Source organism: Myodes glareolus, chromosome 5 (assembly GCF_982192425.1).
Source record: "Myodes glareolus chromosome 5, mMyoGla1.1, whole genome shotgun sequence".
In the NCBI taxonomy this organism is placed as follows: Eukaryota; Metazoa; Chordata; class Mammalia; order Rodentia; family Cricetidae; genus Myodes; species Myodes glareolus.
The window spans coordinates 83,328,430-83,350,620 of NC_142030.1; the positions used below are offsets into that span (position 1 = coordinate 83,328,430).

General features: G+C 35.9%; 1 protein-coding gene across 1 annotated transcript in view; it reads right to left on the reverse strand.

Moving 5' to 3' along the window:
* Kcnt2 (potassium sodium-activated channel subfamily T member 2) overlaps positions 1 to 22,191 on the reverse strand; it is a 411,713-nt gene that overhangs the window by 129,414 nt on the left and 260,108 nt on the right. The window contains exon 13 of the mRNA XM_048430982.3: positions 10,934 to 11,042. Coding sequence (XP_048286939.1) covers positions 10,934 to 11,042 — 109 coding nt within the window. The remainder of the gene's footprint in view (positions 1 to 10,933; positions 11,043 to 22,191) is intronic.

Genomic DNA, 22,191 nt, shown 5'->3' on the forward strand with positions numbered 1-22,191 from the left:
TATAATTCGATTTATTTGAAACTGACTAAAACTACTGTTTAAAATTACACAGAATTCTAAGTATCTTTCATTCTAACCAATCAAACAGTCAAAGAGATAGCAAAGCTTAGCAGTTTTTCTTCATTTGAAGCATATGACAGGTAAAACTCCTTGTATGATGGGCAATAGCAGCATCTGCTATTAGATGGGAATAATATAAGCATGACCAATAAGTTTTCCAAACACATGCCATGTACTGGATGGTTGAGAGGATTATCATCTAGGTGCCCTTGAAATTAATTTTAATTTTTTCAATAGCAACTGCAACTGGAATAAGGTTGTTTAAGTGTCAGAATCCAAGGTATTTTGAAAGATCTCATGGAGGAGTTTATAACACATAAATAAGTATGTGGCAAATGTTCACAAATAAATATTTGCATAGTCTCAATGATTTTATAGTGGATATTTTTCATGCCCTGATGAACTAAAGAAAACATAGCATTAAATAAATGATATAAACCACAATTCTAAGAACAATTAAGGATACAATAGTAGAAAGGAGAGAAAAAAATGCTGGAGGAGGGTCATCTGTTACTTTTATTGGTTAATAAAGAAACTGCTATGGCTTTTGATAGAACAGCAGCTAAGATAGGCAGAGTAGCCAGAACAAAATGCTGGGAGAAAGAAGCAGAGTCAGGTAGAGAGGCAGAGAGCCAGTCGGCCATGAAGCTGCCAGGTCAGACATGCTAATCTTTCCCAGTAAGCCACAACCTCGTGGTGACATACAGATTATTAGAAATGGGTTGAATCAATATGTGAGAGTTAGCCAATAAGGGGCTGGAGACAATGGGCCAAGCAGTGTTTAAAAGAATACAGTTTCTGTGTAATTATTTCAGGTAAAGTTAGCCGGGTAGGTGGCAGGAAGCAGCCCGCTGTTCCTTATACAAAAAGCAAAAACAAACAAACAAAAAAAAGATAATTATAGTTAAAGGAGTTCTGCTTCAAAATGTTGTCAAATTAGAGTTAAAAGATATCTACTTGCAGAAGAAAACAAGTCCCAGTGCCATTATCAATGACTTCTCAGTCAGCCCCCATGTCAGCCACATTCAGAGAATCCAGTTTGATCACATGCTCATTCAGTCCCAGTCCAGCTGGCCTTGGTGAGCTCTCATTAGATCAGTACCCTTGTATCACTGGGTGAATGCACCCCTCACGATCCTGACTTCCTTGCTCATGTTCTCCCCCCTTCTGCATGTACTGGCTTTTTGGGATCCTAGTCTGTTTGGAAGCTCACCTTCCTAGACCTGGAGGGAGAGGGGAGGAACTTGGACTTCCCACAGGGCAGGAAACCCTGACTGCTCTTAGGACTGAAGAGGGAGGAGGAGAGGGATTAGGGGGAGCAGGAGGGTTTTGGGAGGAGGGGAGGAAGTGGAAATTTTTATAAATAAATAAATAAATAAATAAATAAATAAATAAATAAATAAAAGATATCTACTTGTTCATGAAAGCCAACTAGAAAATCTGAAGATCAAGGAACAAGAAATACTTCACAAACGTTTTGAACCAATGTGATCCATCAGAGTAATGAGCAGAATCCTTTAACTATAAGTGAAACAGAGTTATAAGAAAACAGAGTAAATCAAATTCATACTTAGAATGCATAGTTAAGACATTTCTTTGTATAGCTTCCCATGTTACTAGGAATTAGAAAGTGAGTGAAATATAAGTGGTAACTGCAAGAGCAGCAGATGATTTGATGAAGAAAAGGAGTTCACAATAGGCAGGGCCTTCTTGATATGCCTGAGGAGACGACTCTGATCCAGTGTGAGCGTTGGGAGAAAAGGGAGGTCTAGAGATATGGAATTGTACTTGTGCTACATAGAGAAAAAATTAAAAATAGCATAAGATGTTGTCTGAACAAAGTGACAGATGGTACATGCTTAGGCAAAATATAAGGGAAGCAGGAGGATAGACTATCTGTATTGAGAATGTGTTCAAGTCTATGCATTCAGAGTCTTTGTGATTTAAAAAAAAACTGGGTTGTTTTGGTTTGAAAGTTGGAGAGCATCCCGACATGTGGTAATCACTACAAGGTTGAAGTAAATCCCAGCTAATTTCATAAAAACACATCTATGATTCTCAGACAATGCAAACTGTTCTAGATAATGTTTGAGGAGACTAATGATGAGAATAGAATCTCGGCAGTATACAGTTGCCATAAAAGCTCTGAAGGCCTGACTCCAACATCATGTGTTTGTGTATATGTGTGTGGTGTGTGTGTATGGCATTTATCATAATCAATAATAGTCAGTAAATATCTGTGAAGTGAAACTTGTCTCTGACACACCCTCTACAAAACACTATATCAGGAGCTTTGATGAAGTCAAAAAGTCATTTAGACTATTTCACATAAAATAGCAAGTACAAGATAAAGATGGGATACTGAGTTCAGATCTTATAAGATCTGAAGTGTTGAAATGAGACTGGAAGGGGGACATGGCTATTAGGTCTTTCTTAATGGTACATTTTCTATCATACACATTTTAGTTTAAGTATCAGAAACTAATTTTTAATAGACAGAAATGTAGATTTCTCTGAATAAAATAGTCTATTAAAGTTTAAAAAAATAATATTACTCTAATGATTTCCAAAATATAATTTAAGATTGAAAGCACAACAAATGTTGTTCTGTAGTAGACTTAAAAGAAGTCTGCATTTAGAATCATGACTTTGAGTAATTAAAACAAGATAGTCTTTGGACAACTACACTTAGTCTCAGATGAGATTACTCTTAAGCATGCACAAATAAAGGTATATAGTTTTTTTCTTTCAGTTTATTTATATGATGGATTACATTGATAGATTTGCATATGTTGAACCAGCCCTGCATCTCTGGGATGAAGCCTACTTGATCATAATGGATAATTTTCCTAATGTGTTCTTGGATTCGGTTTGCCAGTATTTTATTGAGAATTTTCGCATCGATGTTCATGAGTGAGATTGGCCTGTAATTCTCTTTCTTGGTTGTGTCTTTGTGTGGTTTTGGTATTAGGGTAACTGTAGCTTCATAAAAGGAGTTTGGCAATGACTCTTCTGTTTCTATATTGTGGAATACATTAAGGAGTATAGGTATTAGCTCTTCCTGGAAGTTCTGGTAGAATTCTGCATTGAAACCAACAGGTCCTGGGCTTTTTTTGGTAGGGAGATTTTTGATAACAGCTTCTAATTCTTCACGACTAACAGGTCTATTTAGATTGTTCACCTGTTCTTGGTTCAACTTTGGTATATGGTACTTATCTAAAAAAAATGTCCATTTCTTTGACATTTTCCAACTTTGTGGCATATAAACTTTCGTAGTAAGATCTAATGATTCTCTGAATATCCTCTGTGTCTGTGGTTATGTCCCCCTTTTCATTTCTGATCCTATTAATTTGCATGTTCTCTCTCTGATGTTTGACTAGTTTGGATAGGGGTTTGTCGATCTTGTTGATTTTCTCCAAGAACCAGCTTTTTGGTTCCTTGATTCTTTGGATTGTTTTCTGTATTTCTATTTTGTTGATATCAGCCCTCAGTTTGATTATTTCCAGTCTTCTACTCCTCCTGGGTGAATCAGCTTCTTTTTTTTTTCTATGCTGGAGAGGATGTGGAGTGAGGGGAACACTCATCCATTGTTGGTGGGAATGCAAACTTGTGCAGCCACTGTGGAAATCAGTGTGGCGGTTTCTCAGGAAACTGGGAGTCAACCTCCCTCAGGACCCAGCAATTCCACTCTTGGGAATATACCTAAGAGATGCCCTATCATACTACAAAAGCATTTGTTCAACTATGTTCATAGCAGCACTATTTGTAATAGCCAGAACATGGAAACAACCTAGGTGCCCTTCAATAGAAGAATGGTTAAAGAAGGTGTGGAACATATACACATTGGAGTTTTACTCAGTGGTAAAAAACAATGACATCTTGAATTTTGCATGCAAGTGGATGGAAATAGAAAACGCTTTACTGAGTGAGGTAACCCAGACCCAAAAAGAGGAATATGGTATGTACAAACTCATATGTGGATTCTAGCCATAGTCTTTGAGTCTATAATTCGTGATTCTAGAGAAGCTAAATAAGAAGGTGAACTTGAAGAAAATCATACAGTTATCCTCCTGGATATTAGAAGTAGACAAGATTGCCAGGCAAACTTGGGTGCACGGGAGGTAGGGGGGGTGGAAGTAAGGGGAGATAGTTAGGGAGAGGGGAGGGGGGAAGATTGGGGATGGCTTGGGGAATGGGAGGGGGGAAGGAGGAAGGATGGTTATGGGATCAGGGAAGTTTATATCTCAACTAAGGAAGCCATTTTAGGGTTTGCAAGAGACTTGATTCTGGAGGGGTTCCTAGGCCCAAAGAGAGGTCCCCAGATTGTTCCCTGGGCAGCAGAGGAGAGGGTGCCTGAACTGGCTTTGGCCCATAACCATGCTGATGAATATTTTGCATGTCACCACAGAACTTTCATCTGGCGAAGGAGGGAGATAGAGACAGAGACACATATTGGAATACTGGACTTAACTCCTTAGATCCAAATGAAAAGCGGAGGGAGGGAAAACGTGAGCAAGGAAGGCAGAACCAGAGGGAACCTTCATCCAACTATGGGTGGAGATAGAGACGGAGACCCACATTGGAGCACTGGACTGAGCCCCCAAAGTCCAAATGAAGAGCAGAAGAAGGGAGAACATGAAAAAGGAAGTCAGGACCGCGAAGGGTGCGTTCACCCACTGATACAAGGGGACTGATCTAATGAGAGCTCACCAAAGCCAGCTGGACTGGGACTGAATGAGCATGTGATCAAATCGGATTCTCTGAATGTGGCTGACATGGGGGCTGACTGGCTGACATGAGGGCTGACTGAGAAGTCATTGACAATGGCACTGGGACTTGTTTCTTCTGCATGTACTGGCTTTTTGAGATCCTCGTCTGTTTGGATGCTCACCTTCCTGGACCTGGAGGGAGGGGGGAGGAACTTGGACTTCCCACAGGGCAGGAAACCTTGACTGCTCTTGGGACTGGTGAGGGAGGAGGAGAGGGAGTGGGGGGAGCGGGAGGGTATTGGGAGGAGGGGAGAACGTGGAAATTCTTATAAATAAATAAATAATTAAAAAAAAACAATGCTTCCTCACTCTCATCAGGTCTCACAATCGATGAATAAATAAATGAAATGGTATATGAATCTGTCCTCACTCTCTCTTTTTATTTTCACAACCACGATTAAATTTCTCAGCATCTTTCACCTGAACAACCGTAATAGAGTCTTAAATAATTGCTCCCAGGGGTGCTTTTTAACCTAGGCACTTCACTCCATATTCCCTGGAGTGAGTTTTTTTTATATCTAGTTTAAATTGTATATGCTTTCCTCTGACTGCTGTTAAGCTCTCATTGCTTTCAGAAAATTTTCCATTCATTAGTAAATGATAATTATTAAGGCACAATTGTAAGTGTCTTTGAAGAATGATAAGACTGTCCAAGACAATCAGTAGTAATTTAATAAAACATCTCATATCTGTCACATCTTGTTTGCTTATCCTGAAATATTAAAGAGTTTTCCTGGGGAAAAAATTATTCAAAGAAAGAACTAGCCACAGAAACTAAAGCATAAAGATGGAGACACAATACAGTTAAAGCTCCAAAAAGATAGTGACTAGAAACAGTTTCCTGACATCTTACCTCACTCATAATTTTAGAATATGCCGTAAACAAAATAAAGTTTCTTCCATGCTCACGTATCAGTCATACTGTGCACATTTATCATTAGTGCAGACAACAGATCTCTTACATGGGGTCCCAGATGCATTTTAAGAAGTAAATAAAGGAGAAAGAAAGACCAAGCAACTACTCTTCACAAAGCATACGAACAAAAGAATTAAGTCAACAACTGAAGATTGCAGTTCAGCCCTGAACAGAATACACTGTAAATTTTCCAAATGTGACAAAATATTTTACTCTGCAAAGAATTATGAGTTTGAGTGTTTGAGAATTATACAAACATTTGAAATTGTAAGAGAGGAATCATAAAAGTGCTATAAGTTAATTAAATTATAAGTGGCCTACAAAAACACTACCTAATAAACCCATTTTGCAATACCAACTTATTCAGGTGTTAAAAAAGTTAGTTAGAGGGATGGCTAATTTATAAAAGCATATATCAAAATTGCAAAGGCCACTAAGATAAAAAGAAAGTGCTATCTTTTTAAAAAAATGAGAAGCAAAAATGATATCCCAGAATATATTTTACTTAAAAAACATATATAATCATAACTTATTGTTTAGACAAAACATGGCATAGTTATGTGATATATGAAATTTATAATCTGTAGAAAACAAACTGAAAGTACATGAATTCTGTGCAATAGTTAACATATCTAAAGTTAAATGTATTTCAATTTAAAGTATTCAACAAAAATTTACAAGAAGAAATGTTCAGAAAATACTGAATTTTAAAATGTAGCATTAAGAGTGTATTGCAAATATTAAAAAACATGAATATGCACTAGATGAATAGTATTATTATTAACCTGTTCATGCATTAAAATTGTTAGTATAGCTCTATGAAGCCGAACAGCCTTTTCTGGAGAATCTTGCTGAAGTATGAATCTGTTGTGTTCATACATGGATTTATGTGTATATGTTTATGTGTGTTTCTATATGGATGCCTGCACATGTGTGCATTTTTAGATATGTGTGTAGGGATGTGTGTCTAATAGGCATGTATCTTACATGTATACATATGAACTTGTAGGTGTCTGTGTCTGTGTGTAGTATGTGTGTCCGTTTATGTGTATTTATGGACAGAAAGATTAAGCAAATAAAACAAATTGCTAAGAATCAGCAAATATAGATGAAATGAAAACTTTCATTACTTAATAACCCATAAAGTGCAAGCTGAATTTTTCAAAACAAAAAAAGATTCTCTAGATAGTACTGAACAAGGCCTTCTGTTAAATAGTCTGTGTTCCATCTAGAAACATCAAGAATTTCAAAGTTCTTATGTTCTATATTTTGAAAGTACAGACATTCAAGGCGTTGTGTTCTTAAGCAGGTTGCAGAAGCAAAGTTTAAGATAATGTCTATGTGGGTGTGACATGGGAAATGAGAAATCACTCTGCTTGAAAATATCACACTTTACCATTTGGAGAAAGTCAAGCCTGCACAACCATATGCTATTTAGAAACAGCTAAGTTAATTTCCAATATTTATATTGCTTGGAGATATTCCACACTCTCTTTTCTGCGTGGGCAAAAGTGAGGTACTGAAAAATCTAAGGGTTCACAAAAAATGCACATAGTGTCTAAGATGAAATATAATCTTCAAAAATTTTAATCAAACAATTTCTCCATAAGAAATAAGAGTTGTATGCATGCATTATTTACAATAATGTCTTTGCAACTGTAGTCATGCTAATAAAAATTCATGACTTATAACACTGTCAAAAGTACTGTTAACTGTATATTTACTTTTGTTCACATATAACTTATTGTAATTATGCTTTGTAATTAGTGGAGAGCTAACTCCCACAACTGTAGTGAATGATTCATACTTCAGATTTGTTGTAGTTGTGAAGTGGAAAGTATTTCATTCAGTAAACATGTAGAAATATGGGTGTGATTTTCATTCATTAACGGCAGTCATATTATGTTATTTGCAAAATACCTTAATATATAAAAGTAAAATTTATGGGAAATTCATAATTTCTAATGCTAATTGAGTTTTGCAATCTTTTCTCTGACTTAAAATCAGGTGAGAAAGAAAAGATATGTGAGAAAAGAGAAATGAGTTGTGTGCAGAGCATCTAACATTTTACTGGGGGTAATGGGATTAGATAGTTACCTTAAGCTTGCCTGCGGTTCATCCTTATAACACTATCCTACAGCATTCATCCGCCTTGCAATTAAATGGCAAGTAATTTCATAAGCCTGTCTTGTAGATTAAGCTCATGAACAAGAGAATGCAGTGTGTTTGTAAAGCTGATTGGTATTCATTCAAGTTTTTCTCCTTTCTAGCAGAAAATATATGCAACTCCCTCCCTCCCTTCATCCCTCCCTCCCTCCTTCCCTCCCTCCCTCCTCTCTCTCACTTTCATTCCTCTTATAGTATGTACAGTGTCTGTCTGTCTCTATGTGTGTCTGTGTCTGTCTGCCTGTCTGTGTCTGTTGGTCTGTGCACATGCGCTTCGAGGCTTTTAAATAAGTTTGAAATGCAAACAGAAAAGGCAATTATGAGATTTATTTTAGTATGACTAAATGTTCTGTAGGTATATGTCTATATCTGAACTTTAATTTTTGCATTTTTCCAATAAGGGTTTTTCAACTGAGAAGAAGTAATTTATAAGGCCCTCAACAATATGGAAGTATAAATATTCTGTAGATGTTTTTATATTGAATATTGATAAGGAGAGGCTTCACTAGAATTATTGGGTACACATGAAGTAAATAGGCAATGTATGAATATATCAAACAGCAACATTCTCCATCACTCTTAGTTATAGAATGCTGTAATAATCTGTGTTATAGGCTTCAGTGCCAATTGTCACAACACAAAATTACATTATTGAAAATTTTTCTCAATGAAAATAGATTTAACATAACCAAAGATAAAGTACCATTTGAATTTAATCTATCAAAATCTGACAAAAATAACCCCAAAATGAAAAAAAAATATTCAAAAATTGATTGTAAAAGAAAGTTAGCATTGCTTCATTTGAGCAAAGAAACTGTTAAGTTCCATCTGACATTGGGGGTATGAAAATATGTACAAAATAGTTACTACTGTTGGGTACTTTCTGGGAGATATCCATCAGGCACCAGGATGGATGGGTCTTATATTTCCTCTTTCTTTCCTTTCTTACAACACGCTAAACAGAACATCTTCACACGCAGCACAGAGGCTAAAAGACCACATACCAGAGGGATGAAGTTAGGTTCCTTGGAGACCATCATTTTAGCAATATATTATCCAAGCTGACAGTTTCATCCATTGACTTTTATTAAGAAAAGTGTGTTACTTTTCAAAATCTTGCTGAGATATGAAATGAATTATAATGATTTGAGAATTTCATATATCAGCTTTAATATATTTATGACATTTTACTGAAGCTACAATGCTTTTATCTTTAATACTATAAAAAGACTCCCATCTGAAATGTTGTAATCTCAACTATAAAAAATCTTAAAGCACTATTAAGCAGAATTTCAACATGTGTCAAAATAAGAAATATTGAGATGAACCCTTGGAAAAGAGTTTTGAAATAATGGCCTCATCTTGGTAGGTTTATAAACATAATGTCAAGTGAAATATTTGAAAGAAAATCACCAGAATAGTTTCTGCAGCACCTGACTTGTTTATAGACTATTTCAACACATGTGATCAATCTACGGGAAGCATATTATTGATGACTGTATAAGAAAAGTGCAGAAGAGTGGATACCACCTCTGAGTGTGCATTATCTCACATTCAAAATTACGGGTTCTTGTTCATACTACCAGCAGCTATTGCTCAATATTTAGATCCATTATTATCCAATAGATGGTTAAAAGTTTTCCAAATATACTTTAATCCCCACCACTAACCTTATTTGATGGAACAGAGGCAACTTTTCAGTAAGAAGGAAAAGCATCACACTGAATAGTAATTCGCATACCTGAGCTTTTCAAGTCTTAAATGTTGACTTTCAGATTTAAAACTTTACCTTAAGATTTTGTTTACTGCTCATTCATTAATGATACCCTAATATGTTATTTTTAATTTATCAATGGTAATTGAAAACATTAATGTTTACTTCAAACAGGATCATGGGAAAACCCTTAATGAGGTACTTCACATATACTTTTCCATTTCACACACAAAGGCATCTATCTTGAATGATTCTTGTGTGTACTTTTCAGCTTTGGTGGCCTTGGAACCACCACATCAGACCACTCCAATGGGACCTCAAGCAATGAGTATTTTCTAAAGATCTTAATAAGTGTAATAATACACAGGGTAAAGAGTCGGGGTTTTAGATTGTCCTATACACATTTTCAGAAGACCAACTGATTAAGTCATTTATGACACGGGCAGGGCATGGTAGAACTAACTCTGATACACCACCTCATTATTTTCTTATTATTTAAAATTAATTTATAATGTTTATTTCAGGATAAAAACCCAACAAGTTACCATTTAAGTTATGTGGACACATTGTGTACAAAGTAACTTGTGTCATGTTGCTTCAAGGACTTACATTTTAATAACCATTTAAACTTTGATTGTTGAGATAACTTAAAACAAAATAAAAAATACAGAACATGCCCATTATGATTGCGGAGAAAAGTATATGAATTACTGATCAGACACAGAATTGTGCCTTTCTCCCACAGAAGCATTTAGGAAAAATAATTAAATATAATTTTATTGTTCAATTAACTAATGATGCAAAGCATGAACTCCACAGCCCATGTAACTTTTTATTTTAAAAATGATGTCTCTAAAGCCATAAAACAGAAGATCTACATTTTGTTTAAGTTATTTTAAGGTCTATAACTCAAATTAAAGATTGCATATTAATGTATCACACTGCAATATACTACAGGTTAAGGTAATTTCTGTTTTGAGTAATAAATTAAGCAAAGAACTGAACATAAAACTTATTCACAGCTTCTTTTAAAAATACAAATAAACTTACAAACATGCACAGTAAACTCTGGTGATAAAAACAGCAAGTTAAATGTCTAAAGCAAAGATTCATCTCAAATATCATATTCTTGCATCTTAGAAATTTTTGTATTTTAAATGAATAATTAAAAGAGAATCATTTCTGCCCTTCAGAACCATGAGTTAATGAATGGTCACTCACTTTACAAATGTAAACAATAAATATCATAAGAGCCTGGAGGAATTAAATGAAAGAATTCAAAGGCTGTCAGTAAAGATCAAAGCTTACCTGCAAATTTGATGTGGAATTTATTTTCAGGTTTTAATATCTGAACATACAAAGGACAATTTGGAGCAAAATCTTTCACAGCCCATGCTCTCAAAATTGTTTGATGATCCTGAAATGATAAGATATCCAAAATATCCTGAGAATAAATTTAGCAATAGAAGTATTAAATTGATAATACAAAATAAAAATAGTAAGGCAGTTAATTTACCAGATAATCACATCCATCGTTAAAGTTTAAATCTAAAAACTATTAATATCATCTTATTCTTGTTTTGGTGCTTTGTGTGCCTTTGATATTTTACACTGTATTCAAATTTGCTATGCACATGGGTATGGATTTGAACTTCTAATGTTCCTGCTTCTATCTCAGAACTGTGATTACAATCTTTTGCCACCACGTTCAGCTGAAATTTTCTTTTTTTAACACTTACTATTTACATATAGGGTCTAATTCCTAATTTAGTCAGCAATACTAAGAATTAGGACATTAGAGACTGAGAGAATAGTTGCTAAATGATATTAGGCACAGCGAGAATCATAAAAGAATGGGTACAGTGTTAGTCATAATGACATCCCCACATAACAATAGGAATTTCTCATATAAATTTAGTTGAAATTTGAAGAAAAAAATAAGCAACTTCAGTGACAACCCAAGAAGAAAACATACCAGATTGCTCACATAACAGTAAAAGTTAAAACTTTTATTCTGTTCTTATGTTCAACAGTGTATTTGTGCATACGTGTGTATATACAATGATAAGAAAAAATGGAATAAAATATAATGGGAATGTAAGGATGCTAAGAAAACTAAATTGCAAATACATTTTCAATGTGAAACCTTGCACATAAGCAATTGTATAAATTTAGGGCAGATTGATAGAAAATAAGATGTACTATTACCGGGTAGTTTCTAGAAATGGATGTTGTGGTTTAGCATTGCCGCTTAGTAGTCATATCTTCATATTGATGTTCAAGTTTAACTAAAATAAGTGAATTTCTTTAGATACACTAGCCACCTGTCACATATTTAGAGCCACATATGACTAGTAGCTGCCTTAGTGAACAGTGGAAATAAAGAAAATTCTATTCATCAGTTATTTCTTGGACAGCGAAGAAGATGAAAATAACCTCTCCTATCAATTTGTGATACAAGTAGATATATTGGGTTGAATATAGAAATACAGATATAAGAGCCTGTTGTCAATACTTGGTAACTGATATATACTTTTTATTTTACTTTATTTTTGCTATCCCAAAAATAAAAGTATTGAATTTTTATAATTTTTTTTTATAAAAGAAAACCTAGAAGCCTCCCAGGCCCCTTCAAACATCTTGATATTTAGCCAAGAACACATTTACTAGGAACCATAAAGTCACTTTTAGTCAGACACTGGATATGCTTGCACTTTGACCTCAGGCTTCCTTAATCTGCTACTTATCAGTGATGAATTTTATTCTGCTCTAAAACTACAGCCACTTGAACAAAACAGTGAATTCAACTTACACAAAAGCTGGTTAAAACTAGATCAGGATGGCATCAGTGAACACAGACATCTCCATCAGCACATACAATTCTTGAGAACACTAACCACATTACTAATGACTCCCAAATGAATATCTATTATTTAATATAGAATGATTCTGAGGTTACATCATTATAAGTAATTGAGTTATGAATATTTTCTTCATTAGAAACACAAAATTTAAACCCAAATAGAACAGAAACATAATAAAAAATACATAGCTATATATCTTTCAATTTATTTTATTTTATGTTATTTTACCATAATTTAGGCTGTGTGTTCCTCAGTATCTAATTGGACTGGATAAATCAGAATTTTCATGTAGAAAATTCAGACATTTCAATCACACATCATTGCAATAAAGGAAACAAATAGTCTATAAAAAGATTTTTTTATTTCTTCTCCATTCAAAAATTTACACTTTCTCCCCTCCTCCCATTCACCTCCTGCTCCCCCACTCATCCTCCTCCCTCACCCTCCCTCCTTAAGAGAGGGCAGGGAATCCTGCCCTGTGGGAAGTCCAAGGCCCTCCCTCCTACATCCAGGCCTAGGAAGCTTTGCATCCAAATAGACTAGGGTCCCAAAAAGTCAGTACATACAGTAGAAACAAGTCCCAGTGCCTTTATCAATGGCTTTAAGAAGCTGACCAATGGCTAAGGAAGTTGAGCTAGCAAGGAAGTCAATACCACTAAGGTTTGGTCCACCCACTGAGACAGTGTGCTGGAGCTAATGCAAGGTCACCAAATACAGCTAAAGTGGGACAGAAAGAGCATGGGACCAAACTGGACCCTCTGAATGTGACTGACAATTGGTGCAGACTGAGAAGCCAATGATAATGGCACTGGGATTTGTCTCTACTGCATGTACTGGCATTTTGGGATCCTGTTCTATTTGGATGCACACCTTCTTAAGCCTGGATGGAGTGGGGAGGGCCTTGGATTTCCCACAGGGCAGGGTACCCTGCTCTCTGTTAGGATTGGAGGGGGAGAGGGAATGGGTGGGAGCTAGAGGGGAGTGGGAGGAGGAGAGGAAGTGAAAATTTGGAATGGCATTATTTATAAAGTAATAAACAATAGAAATCAGCTAAATATTTAAAAAAAGATGATGACTGAAAATGTTGAACAAACATATTATTTTCCATAGTCTTTGAAATTTTTAATAGTAGAAATAATAAAATTAGGATAAAACATAAAAAAACAAATTCGACATTCTTATCAACAGACTTATCAATTTGCATGATGTTATCAGCTAAGTAATTGTGGACTTCCAAGACAGATAAAGCAAAATAGAGCATTGCCCATATCTCAGATGTCTCTCAGAGAACACAGTAGGAGTGACCAGTCCACACTCAAATAAGGCTTGTGTAGGTAGGTACCCAGGTCTTTTTCCCTTTTTCGTGGCGATTCTTAGGGCCATTTGACCTCTGGCTCCCTGGAGATTCTGCACTAGCACCAGCCTGAGGGTATAGCTTAGAAAGAACTTGGCTCTTTTGTTATGGTAATTCCACCTGTAACAAGGTTCCAGCTGCTGGCCCTATACTCCTGCCACACCTGCCTCCTGCAGCTGATTCTGGCCTTAGGCACAGGGCACCTGTCATCTTCTTCCACTGCTCCTGATGGGAGCTTTGCCCTTTTGCTCCCTTTGCCCACTAATATAAATACCCGATTTGAGTTTAATAAAGTTGCCATTTACTCTTTGGTGAATGAGCAGGTCTCTTGTGTCTTTGTGCTTCAACCCTTAGGACAATCGTCCATTCTCGTGGACTCGGTTTGGGAAAGCACACGCCTCAATCGGGTGTGGGAATTCACAGAAAAGCTCGGTGGCAACAGGTTTGGGCCTGGGCCTACACAACTCCATAGAGACACATCACGACAAAGTCAGCTTTTGTTCTTTGCCACCCCATCCCCCTGCAACCATGGACCTGGCTTCTAAGAAATTATGTGAAGATCAGTCTGTGAATCTGATCCTCCAATGTTTTCCCTCTCTCCTCTCCTTCCAAGCCCTCATTTCACTTCCCCTCCCCTCATCCTCTCTTCATTCTCTGTTTTTCTACAGAAAAGGCTGGTCTTCTTTGAGTGATCAGCTAGCCATGACCTACCAGGTTGCAGTTAGACTAGGCATCTCCTTTTTTAAGTAAGGCTGGATGAGGCAACCAGGTAGGAGGGAAAGGTTCCCTCCTGTCAGAGACAGTCCCTGCTCACACTATTAGGAGTTTCACTAGACGAACAAACTATACAAGAGTAACATTTACGCAGTCCCGTGCAAGCTCCCTGGTTGTCAGTTCAGTCTCTGTGAACCACTGCACACAGGTCACTTGATTCTGTGGGTTTTCTTGTGGTGACTTTGACCTCTCTGGTTCCTACAATCCTTTCTCCCCATCTTCTGCAAGATTCCCAGAGCTCAGTCTAAAGTTTGGCTGTTGGACTTTGTAGCTGTTTCCTTCAGTTGCTGGATAAAGCCTCTCTGAAGACAGTTGGCCTAGGCACCGATTATGTTTTTCTTACTGATTAACTCACTCAGGATAATCTTTTCTACTGCCATCCATTGCCAGCAAATTTTGTGATGTCATTGTTTTTACAGCTGAGTAACACTCTCTAGTGCTGGTAGGAGAGAAAATTTGCACAACCATTTTGGAAATTAATATGACAACTTTTCTGAAAATTGGGAATACATCTATCTCAAGACTCAGCTATAATACTCCTGGGTATATACCAAAAGGATTCTCTACGATAGCACAAGGATACTTGCTCAACTATGTTCATAGAAGCTTTATCTCTTCATTCTAAGTAGCTAGAAACTGGAAACAACCTAGAGGACATTCAACAGAATAATGGAAAAAGAAAATGTGACACATTTACACAATGAAGAGTATTACAGACTAAATTTAATAAACAAATCTCAAAAACATTGAAACACAAGGCATCAGTGAAGATGTGAAGTGACAGGTAGTGCCACCACTGAGGTCAGAAAATGATGTGGGCAGATATTAAATACTTATAGAAATAATAAAAACATATATACAAAACATCTATACATAAGTGCTTATAGGAACTTTACTTACAATAAATAATCAAATAAAAATAATAAATGATTTTTCACACATGAATAGGTAAAATAAATTCTGCTGTATTTATGCAAGGGAATATTTTACAGCAAAAAAAAAAAAAAAAAGAGCGACCAATCAAGCCAGAAAACACCATGGATGATCTCGAGTGTTATCGCTGAGACAGAAAGCCAGAGACAATCTGAAAAGACAATAAACTACATGATCCCAAGTCCATGCTATTCTGAAAAGGTGGAGGTACAGGGACAATTATGAGCTCAGGGTTTGCTGGGTCTGTTGTGTGTGGGAGGATGGTGTAAAGATAAAGGTAAGTGGCTAGAGCAGGGGAGAGATACCCATTTCTTCAAACTGTTGACAAACTAATGTTGAAGTCCATGGAATTTGGCTCCATTACAAGCTGGGCCTATCTCTAATTTTCATGTAAAATATTGAATTTGAGGTGCACATCACTACCACACAAGCACAACTGGCTTTTAGTGGGGCTTGGGAATCAAACTCACATCTTCGACAAGACACTGTAAACACTTGTATTTACTGAGTGAACTCCCCTGCCCAGTACATACACTTCTTCTTGTTAATTTTTTTCTTCTTTCCTCACAACACTCTCTCCTCATAGATCTATCTGAATATTCTATCTCATCCATATTTTCAAAAGATAGATTGGATTTTTGTTGATCCATTCTATTGCACTTCATTCTGTACTTTCATCCTGGAATAATATTTACCGTTTTCTCAATTGAAATAACCTTTAACATGTTTCTTTTCCCACTCATCCCAGGATCTGTGCTACCTAGATATATGGAGGTGTGGAGATATGAAGGCTTGACAGGTTGGTCATAAATGTTTGTACCCTATCTAGTCCCATTTCATTTGTCAGTATTTCCTGCACTGTGGTTCATACGCTTTTGCTCAGATCCTGCCAGCATATTTGCAAATTGATGAAAACTTTCCTAATTGAAACATCCCTGTCACTACCATACCTTTTTTTTCATATGGGTCAATTGTTTTTCTAAGTTAATTCTAGTACTACTTATGGGGTATTGTGTTGTTGAGGACATACAGTTTTATTATCCTTTAAAAATAGGTTTCAATTTGGTAATGATTGCATCATGCAAACTTCCTTTTAAACATTGTTGACATAATTTTTAAAGAACTTATTCTGAAATTGGTTTATGTCCATATTTTTGAAGTGGCCTCTCTGGAGTCCCTAATAATTACCTGAGGCATTCAATAAGATCCATCCATTACATGCTCTTAATATATTTTTTTTTCTAAATGCACAAAAGATTTGGTTCTTATTTTGTGCATGTTTTTCTCGAGAATTATTTTCCTTTGCTTAGCTTAATGTACTTTTACCAATTGTATGTGAACATGTTAAGCAATCAAGTAACTTAAGGACCCCAGAGCAGATTATGAGGGGTTTTCCTACCTTTTTTTTCTACAAATTCCTTTTTTCCACCTGCTTCCTCTGAAAATAAATCTTTGTCTTCTGTTTTCTCAATTCAGTGAAACTGCAATGATCCACTTGATTATCTTATTTTTTTAAGTAGAAACACACACATATGTTTATTTGTACATGCACATATGTACGTATATATGTATGTATGTATATATGTATGTATGCATGTATACATCTGACAAAGTAGAGCTTGTTTTGTGGCTGATCATGTTGTTTCCCTTGTTCTTATAGAGCACATTTTCACTGTGCTCATGTTGTTCTGTCTGAAAATAATTGCTTTGCATATCTTGTTAAGAGTTTGAAAAATTTGTGTGGGAATGCTTTCCCAGAACTTTCTACTCCCATATGGCAGAGAGCATCAGTTTCTCACTTACTTGTAAATATGTTTCAGACCTCAGTTAACTGTCAAAATTCAGGCTGTTGTATTGTTATTTTTCATGGATATTTTGTCTATAAGATTAAAATAAAATCAGAAGTTCCATATATAGGTGATATACTAATAATGTCTAACCTTGGACCAAAGACATTAATATCATGAATTCCACTTGAAAATTAGCTCAGAAAATATCTGAAAAGAATTCTGCTCTTAGAACATAACAATGTTTTGTGTTTGTTTGTTTTGTTATTTCTTCCCTTGGCATTTGCCTTCCCCTCATCCCTCTTAGGTGTTATTTATTCTTTACTCTTTCTATTTGTCATTTATAATGACTCTCCCAATTTTAGTTGTTTCACTAATAATTGCTATTGGTCAAATCATGTAAAGGAGAAATTCGAGAGGCCAGAAATATGCTCTCTTTTGTTCTTCTGTTCACTGATTTTGTGTCTGCACTCACTGTTGTATATCAGTGGACACTTAATAATTGAATTTTGAATTTATCAATAAATTCAAATGAAGTTTGTTTTTCTTTAGTCTAAATTGAGATAGAGGTACAATTGTAAAATTTAAGTATTTCAAAAAAGATATTCTGATGTGATCACCAGTTACATCAACCTTCCTGAATCTGTGATCACCAGTCAGTACAACCTCCTCAAATGTACTCCTCTTTTAGAAACTCCTCTTTTTCTTGCTTTCTATATGTTTACCCCCTTTTGAATATTTGTTTCTCTTCAGAAATTGTCTTTGATGATTTTTGCTGCATTTATAACCTCTAAACATAACACTATATTTAGTGTAGTTAAAAGAAAACTTTCTAACTATATTCAATCCTTCAGTGGCCTACTGTTCTTGCTTTAAAGTAACTTCCTGTATTCATTATTGTGCGTGTGTGTGTGTGTTTTGAACTTTATGTCTCATGTGAAACCCAATCTCTTTTCTAAATATCTGCTTAATATTCATAGCTGGGTACTTTAGATATTTAAATAATGTACTGAAAATACATTTTAAGAACCCCAGATTTCCATATACATTCATATTTTTTATTTGATAAAAGTCTAGTGACCAAAAGTAAAATTCTGGATAATACTCCATTGTAAGTGTACCACACTTTCTTTATCCATTCTTTGGTTGAGGGACATCAGAAAATTTGAAGGCAAATTGATGTAACTTCAGAAAATCATTCTAAATGAGATAACCCAGACACAGATAGACAAATATGGTATGTATTCACTTATAAGTATAAACTAGCTATAACATAAAGGATAGCTATGTTGCAATTCACAGACCTAGAGAGGCTAGGGAACAAGGAGGGGACATGTGGATATCCCTGGGAAGGGGAAATAGAAAAGATCGTCTGTGTGGACTAGTGGCAGGGTGGGATGAGGACTTCAAGGATCAGGTTGGCGAGTGGAGAGGGAGAGTACTGGAAGAGATCCATTCCAAGGTCAGGTCGAAACCTGATACAAGGAAGGGAAACTCCCACAAATCTACAAATAGGACCCCACGTAAGATTCCTAGCAATAATGGCTACATAGCCTAAACTGGCCCCCTCTTGTGATCAGATTAGTGACTACCCCAGTTGCCATCACAGAGCTTTCATCCAGTAACTGATGGAAACAGGTAACAGAGACTCACAGACAACCATTAGATAGAACTCAGGGAATTCTGCTGACTAGAGGGAGCAAGGATTTTAGGAGTCACAGGGGACAAGGGCATCACAAAAAACCCCATAAAACAACTAACCAAGCGCATAGGAACTCACAGAGACTAAAGTAAAACACAGGAAGCCTCCATGGAACTGACTTAGGTCTTCTAGTACATATGACAGTTGTGTAACTTGGTCTACTCATGGTGCTCCTAACAATGAAAGTAGGAAATGTTCCTGTTGCTTTGGTTGGCTCTTGTTAGCCTATTCCTCATACTGGATTGCCTTGCTCAGCCTTAATAAAAGGAAAGAAGCTTAGTCTTATGTTAACTTCATATGCTAACAATATTCTTCTAAAGAATCATTCACATGACATCTGATGGGTCCTCTTTACTAATAGTCATGGAAAACCATTAAAAGATTTAAAATGTTTTCAATATTATCACTTGCACTACTAGATAAGCCTATGGGAGGTACATTATTTCTCTTAAGTTCAAAACTTTGGGTCCAAGTGGTATATTATTGTTTGGAATAGAAAACACAATAAATATTCATTGAATAATTGAAAGTGGAAGTGATGAAAGAAGTAGTTAATAAGAGGTACTCAGCTGTATACATCAACGTAGACTCTTAAGACACAAACAAATTAATGAATAACGTGATAAGTGCTAAATAACGGGTATATAAATTAAAGTCATCTGTTAGCTTCCAAACGTAAAAAATAGTAATGGAAATGACAGGAAAACATCTGATTTTGAAAATCTAAATAAGTGGTTCAGAAGCACAATGAGAATAAAAATAGAAATAACATCCCCATGGCCTGTGGATTTCCAGAACGTTTTGGTTATAGCCACAGAATTCTATCACTAGGGCTAATATTTAGATGAATAGGCATGATAACAAAAAATTACATACTTATAACAAGGAAATTTTTTCTGTAAATGATCAAAAAATGACAATGGGAGTTAAAACTGGAGGTTAGAGTTACAATTGTCTCTTTGTTAAAAACAGATTATATAGTTTAATGGGAAAAGAGTCAAAGTATGTCTAGGGAACAGACTAGGGACAGGAAACAGTAGACCACAAGCGAATGTTGGGGAACAGTGAATAGAAGTTGAACTAATTATGATTTTAAACAGTATAATAACTTTAATTTATAAATTTAACAGGCATGCCATGTGAACAACAAGCTATTATGCTGAGCTCCAGTTCTCTCACCTCTAAAACAATTGCATGAAATGCCATAATGTAAAAAATGCCTTGACATATGAGAACTACTCAATAAATGTCAAATAGGCTTTGCTTTTTTTCAAGTTATTTTACTAAATGAACTTGCAACAGTTGTTCCAACATGTACATACCAATAATAAAATGTCAACTCCAATTTCATCCTGGTGAAAGCATGCAAACAACATTTGCGGAAAATTATATCTGCAATCTTCAATTAGTACCATATTAAGGAAAATAAAAATGCCTTTTCTATAAAAAGCACATAAAATGATTTATCTATGTGTTTGTTTTTGTATGTGTTTGTTGAGAGTGTCCCCTCTGTATGCTGTGAATACCATTAGTTAATAAAGAAACTACTTGGTCCTATGCAGAGCAGAATAGTGGTAGGCGGGAAAACAAAACTGAATGCTGGGAGACAGGAGGCATAGTCAGACAGAAGTCATGGAGTCGCCCCCAGAGACAGACATGCTGAAACCTTGCCAGAACGCCACGAGCCTCATGGTAAATTATAAATAAATGGAAATTGGTGAAATTAAGATGTCAGAGTAAGCAAATAAGAAGCTAGAACTAATGGGCCAAGCAGTGATTTAAATAATATAGTTTCTGTGTGATTATTTTGGGAGTCTGCACAGCAGGGAAATGAACAAGCAGCCTTCTACAACATGTGTTTGTTTGTTTGTATGTATATGTGTGTGTTATGTATGCTTATGAGCATGTGAATGAATATGTGAAGACCATAGTAGGAATGCAAGAGTCTTTCTCTATCATTCTCTACCTTACTATTTGAGATAGGGATTCTCACAGAACAGGAAGGCCAAAATTTAGTCTAATCTGGCTGGCTGGTGGGTATGAGAAACCACCTGATTTAGTCCTCACTTAGTATAGCCAGGTGTAATTACACTCTGCTGTTTTGGTGGGATCTCGGCCCCTAGACTTGCAAAAACAGCATTCTTACTCAAGGAGACATCTCCCTACCCAACACACATTATTGTTTTACAAATACTTAATCTGTACTAATTAAAGATAATTTTTTGGAATCGAATAGAAGACCCAGATATTAACCCACAAACCTATGATCACTTGATTTTCGACAAGGGGGCTAAAGGTATGCAATGGAAGAAGGAAAACATCTTTAACAAATGGTGCTGGCATAACTGGATGTCAACCTGTAGAAGAATGAAAGTAGATCCATATCTATCACCATGCACAAAAATCAAGTCCAAATGGATTAAAGACCTCAACATTAACCTGATTACTTTGAGCCAGATAGAAGAGAAAGTGGGAAGTAGTCTACAAGACATAGGCACAGGAGACCACTTCCTAGGTAAAACCCCAGTAGCACAGACAATAAGAGAATCAATGAATAAATGGGACCTCCTGAAATTGAGAAGCTTCTGTAAAGCAAAGGATACTTTCATTAAGACAAAAAAAGGCAACCTACTGATTGGGAGAAGATCTTCACCAACCCCTCATCAGACAAAGGTCTGATCTCCAAAATATACAAAGAACTCAAACTTATATAAGTGGTTAACCAATGTCTGATTTAATTTCAGACCTACTCTGCAAAGAGACAGCCCATGCCTAATACTGCTTGGGTGGCCATAAACGAAAGACTGGATATCCCAGAGACTTATGGAACAATCAAACATAGCTAGAAAAAAAATCAATGAAATATTGGTAATATTATTCTGCTATACTCATAGATTATTCCTTCTCCATTTGCTATCTTAAAGGTTTTCTCTGGTAACTGATAGGAGCAGGTAAAAAGACACACATCTAGACATTTTGCAGAGAGTCTAAATTGAAAGTCTCTATCCAGTTCCTTTCCTTGGACCTCAGGAAATTATATGGAAGTAGGTGAAGAGAGATTGTAAGAATCAGAAGGGATGAAGGAAACTAGGAGAACATGACCCACTGAATCAACTAAGCAAGGCATTTATGGGTTTACAAAGAATGAAACA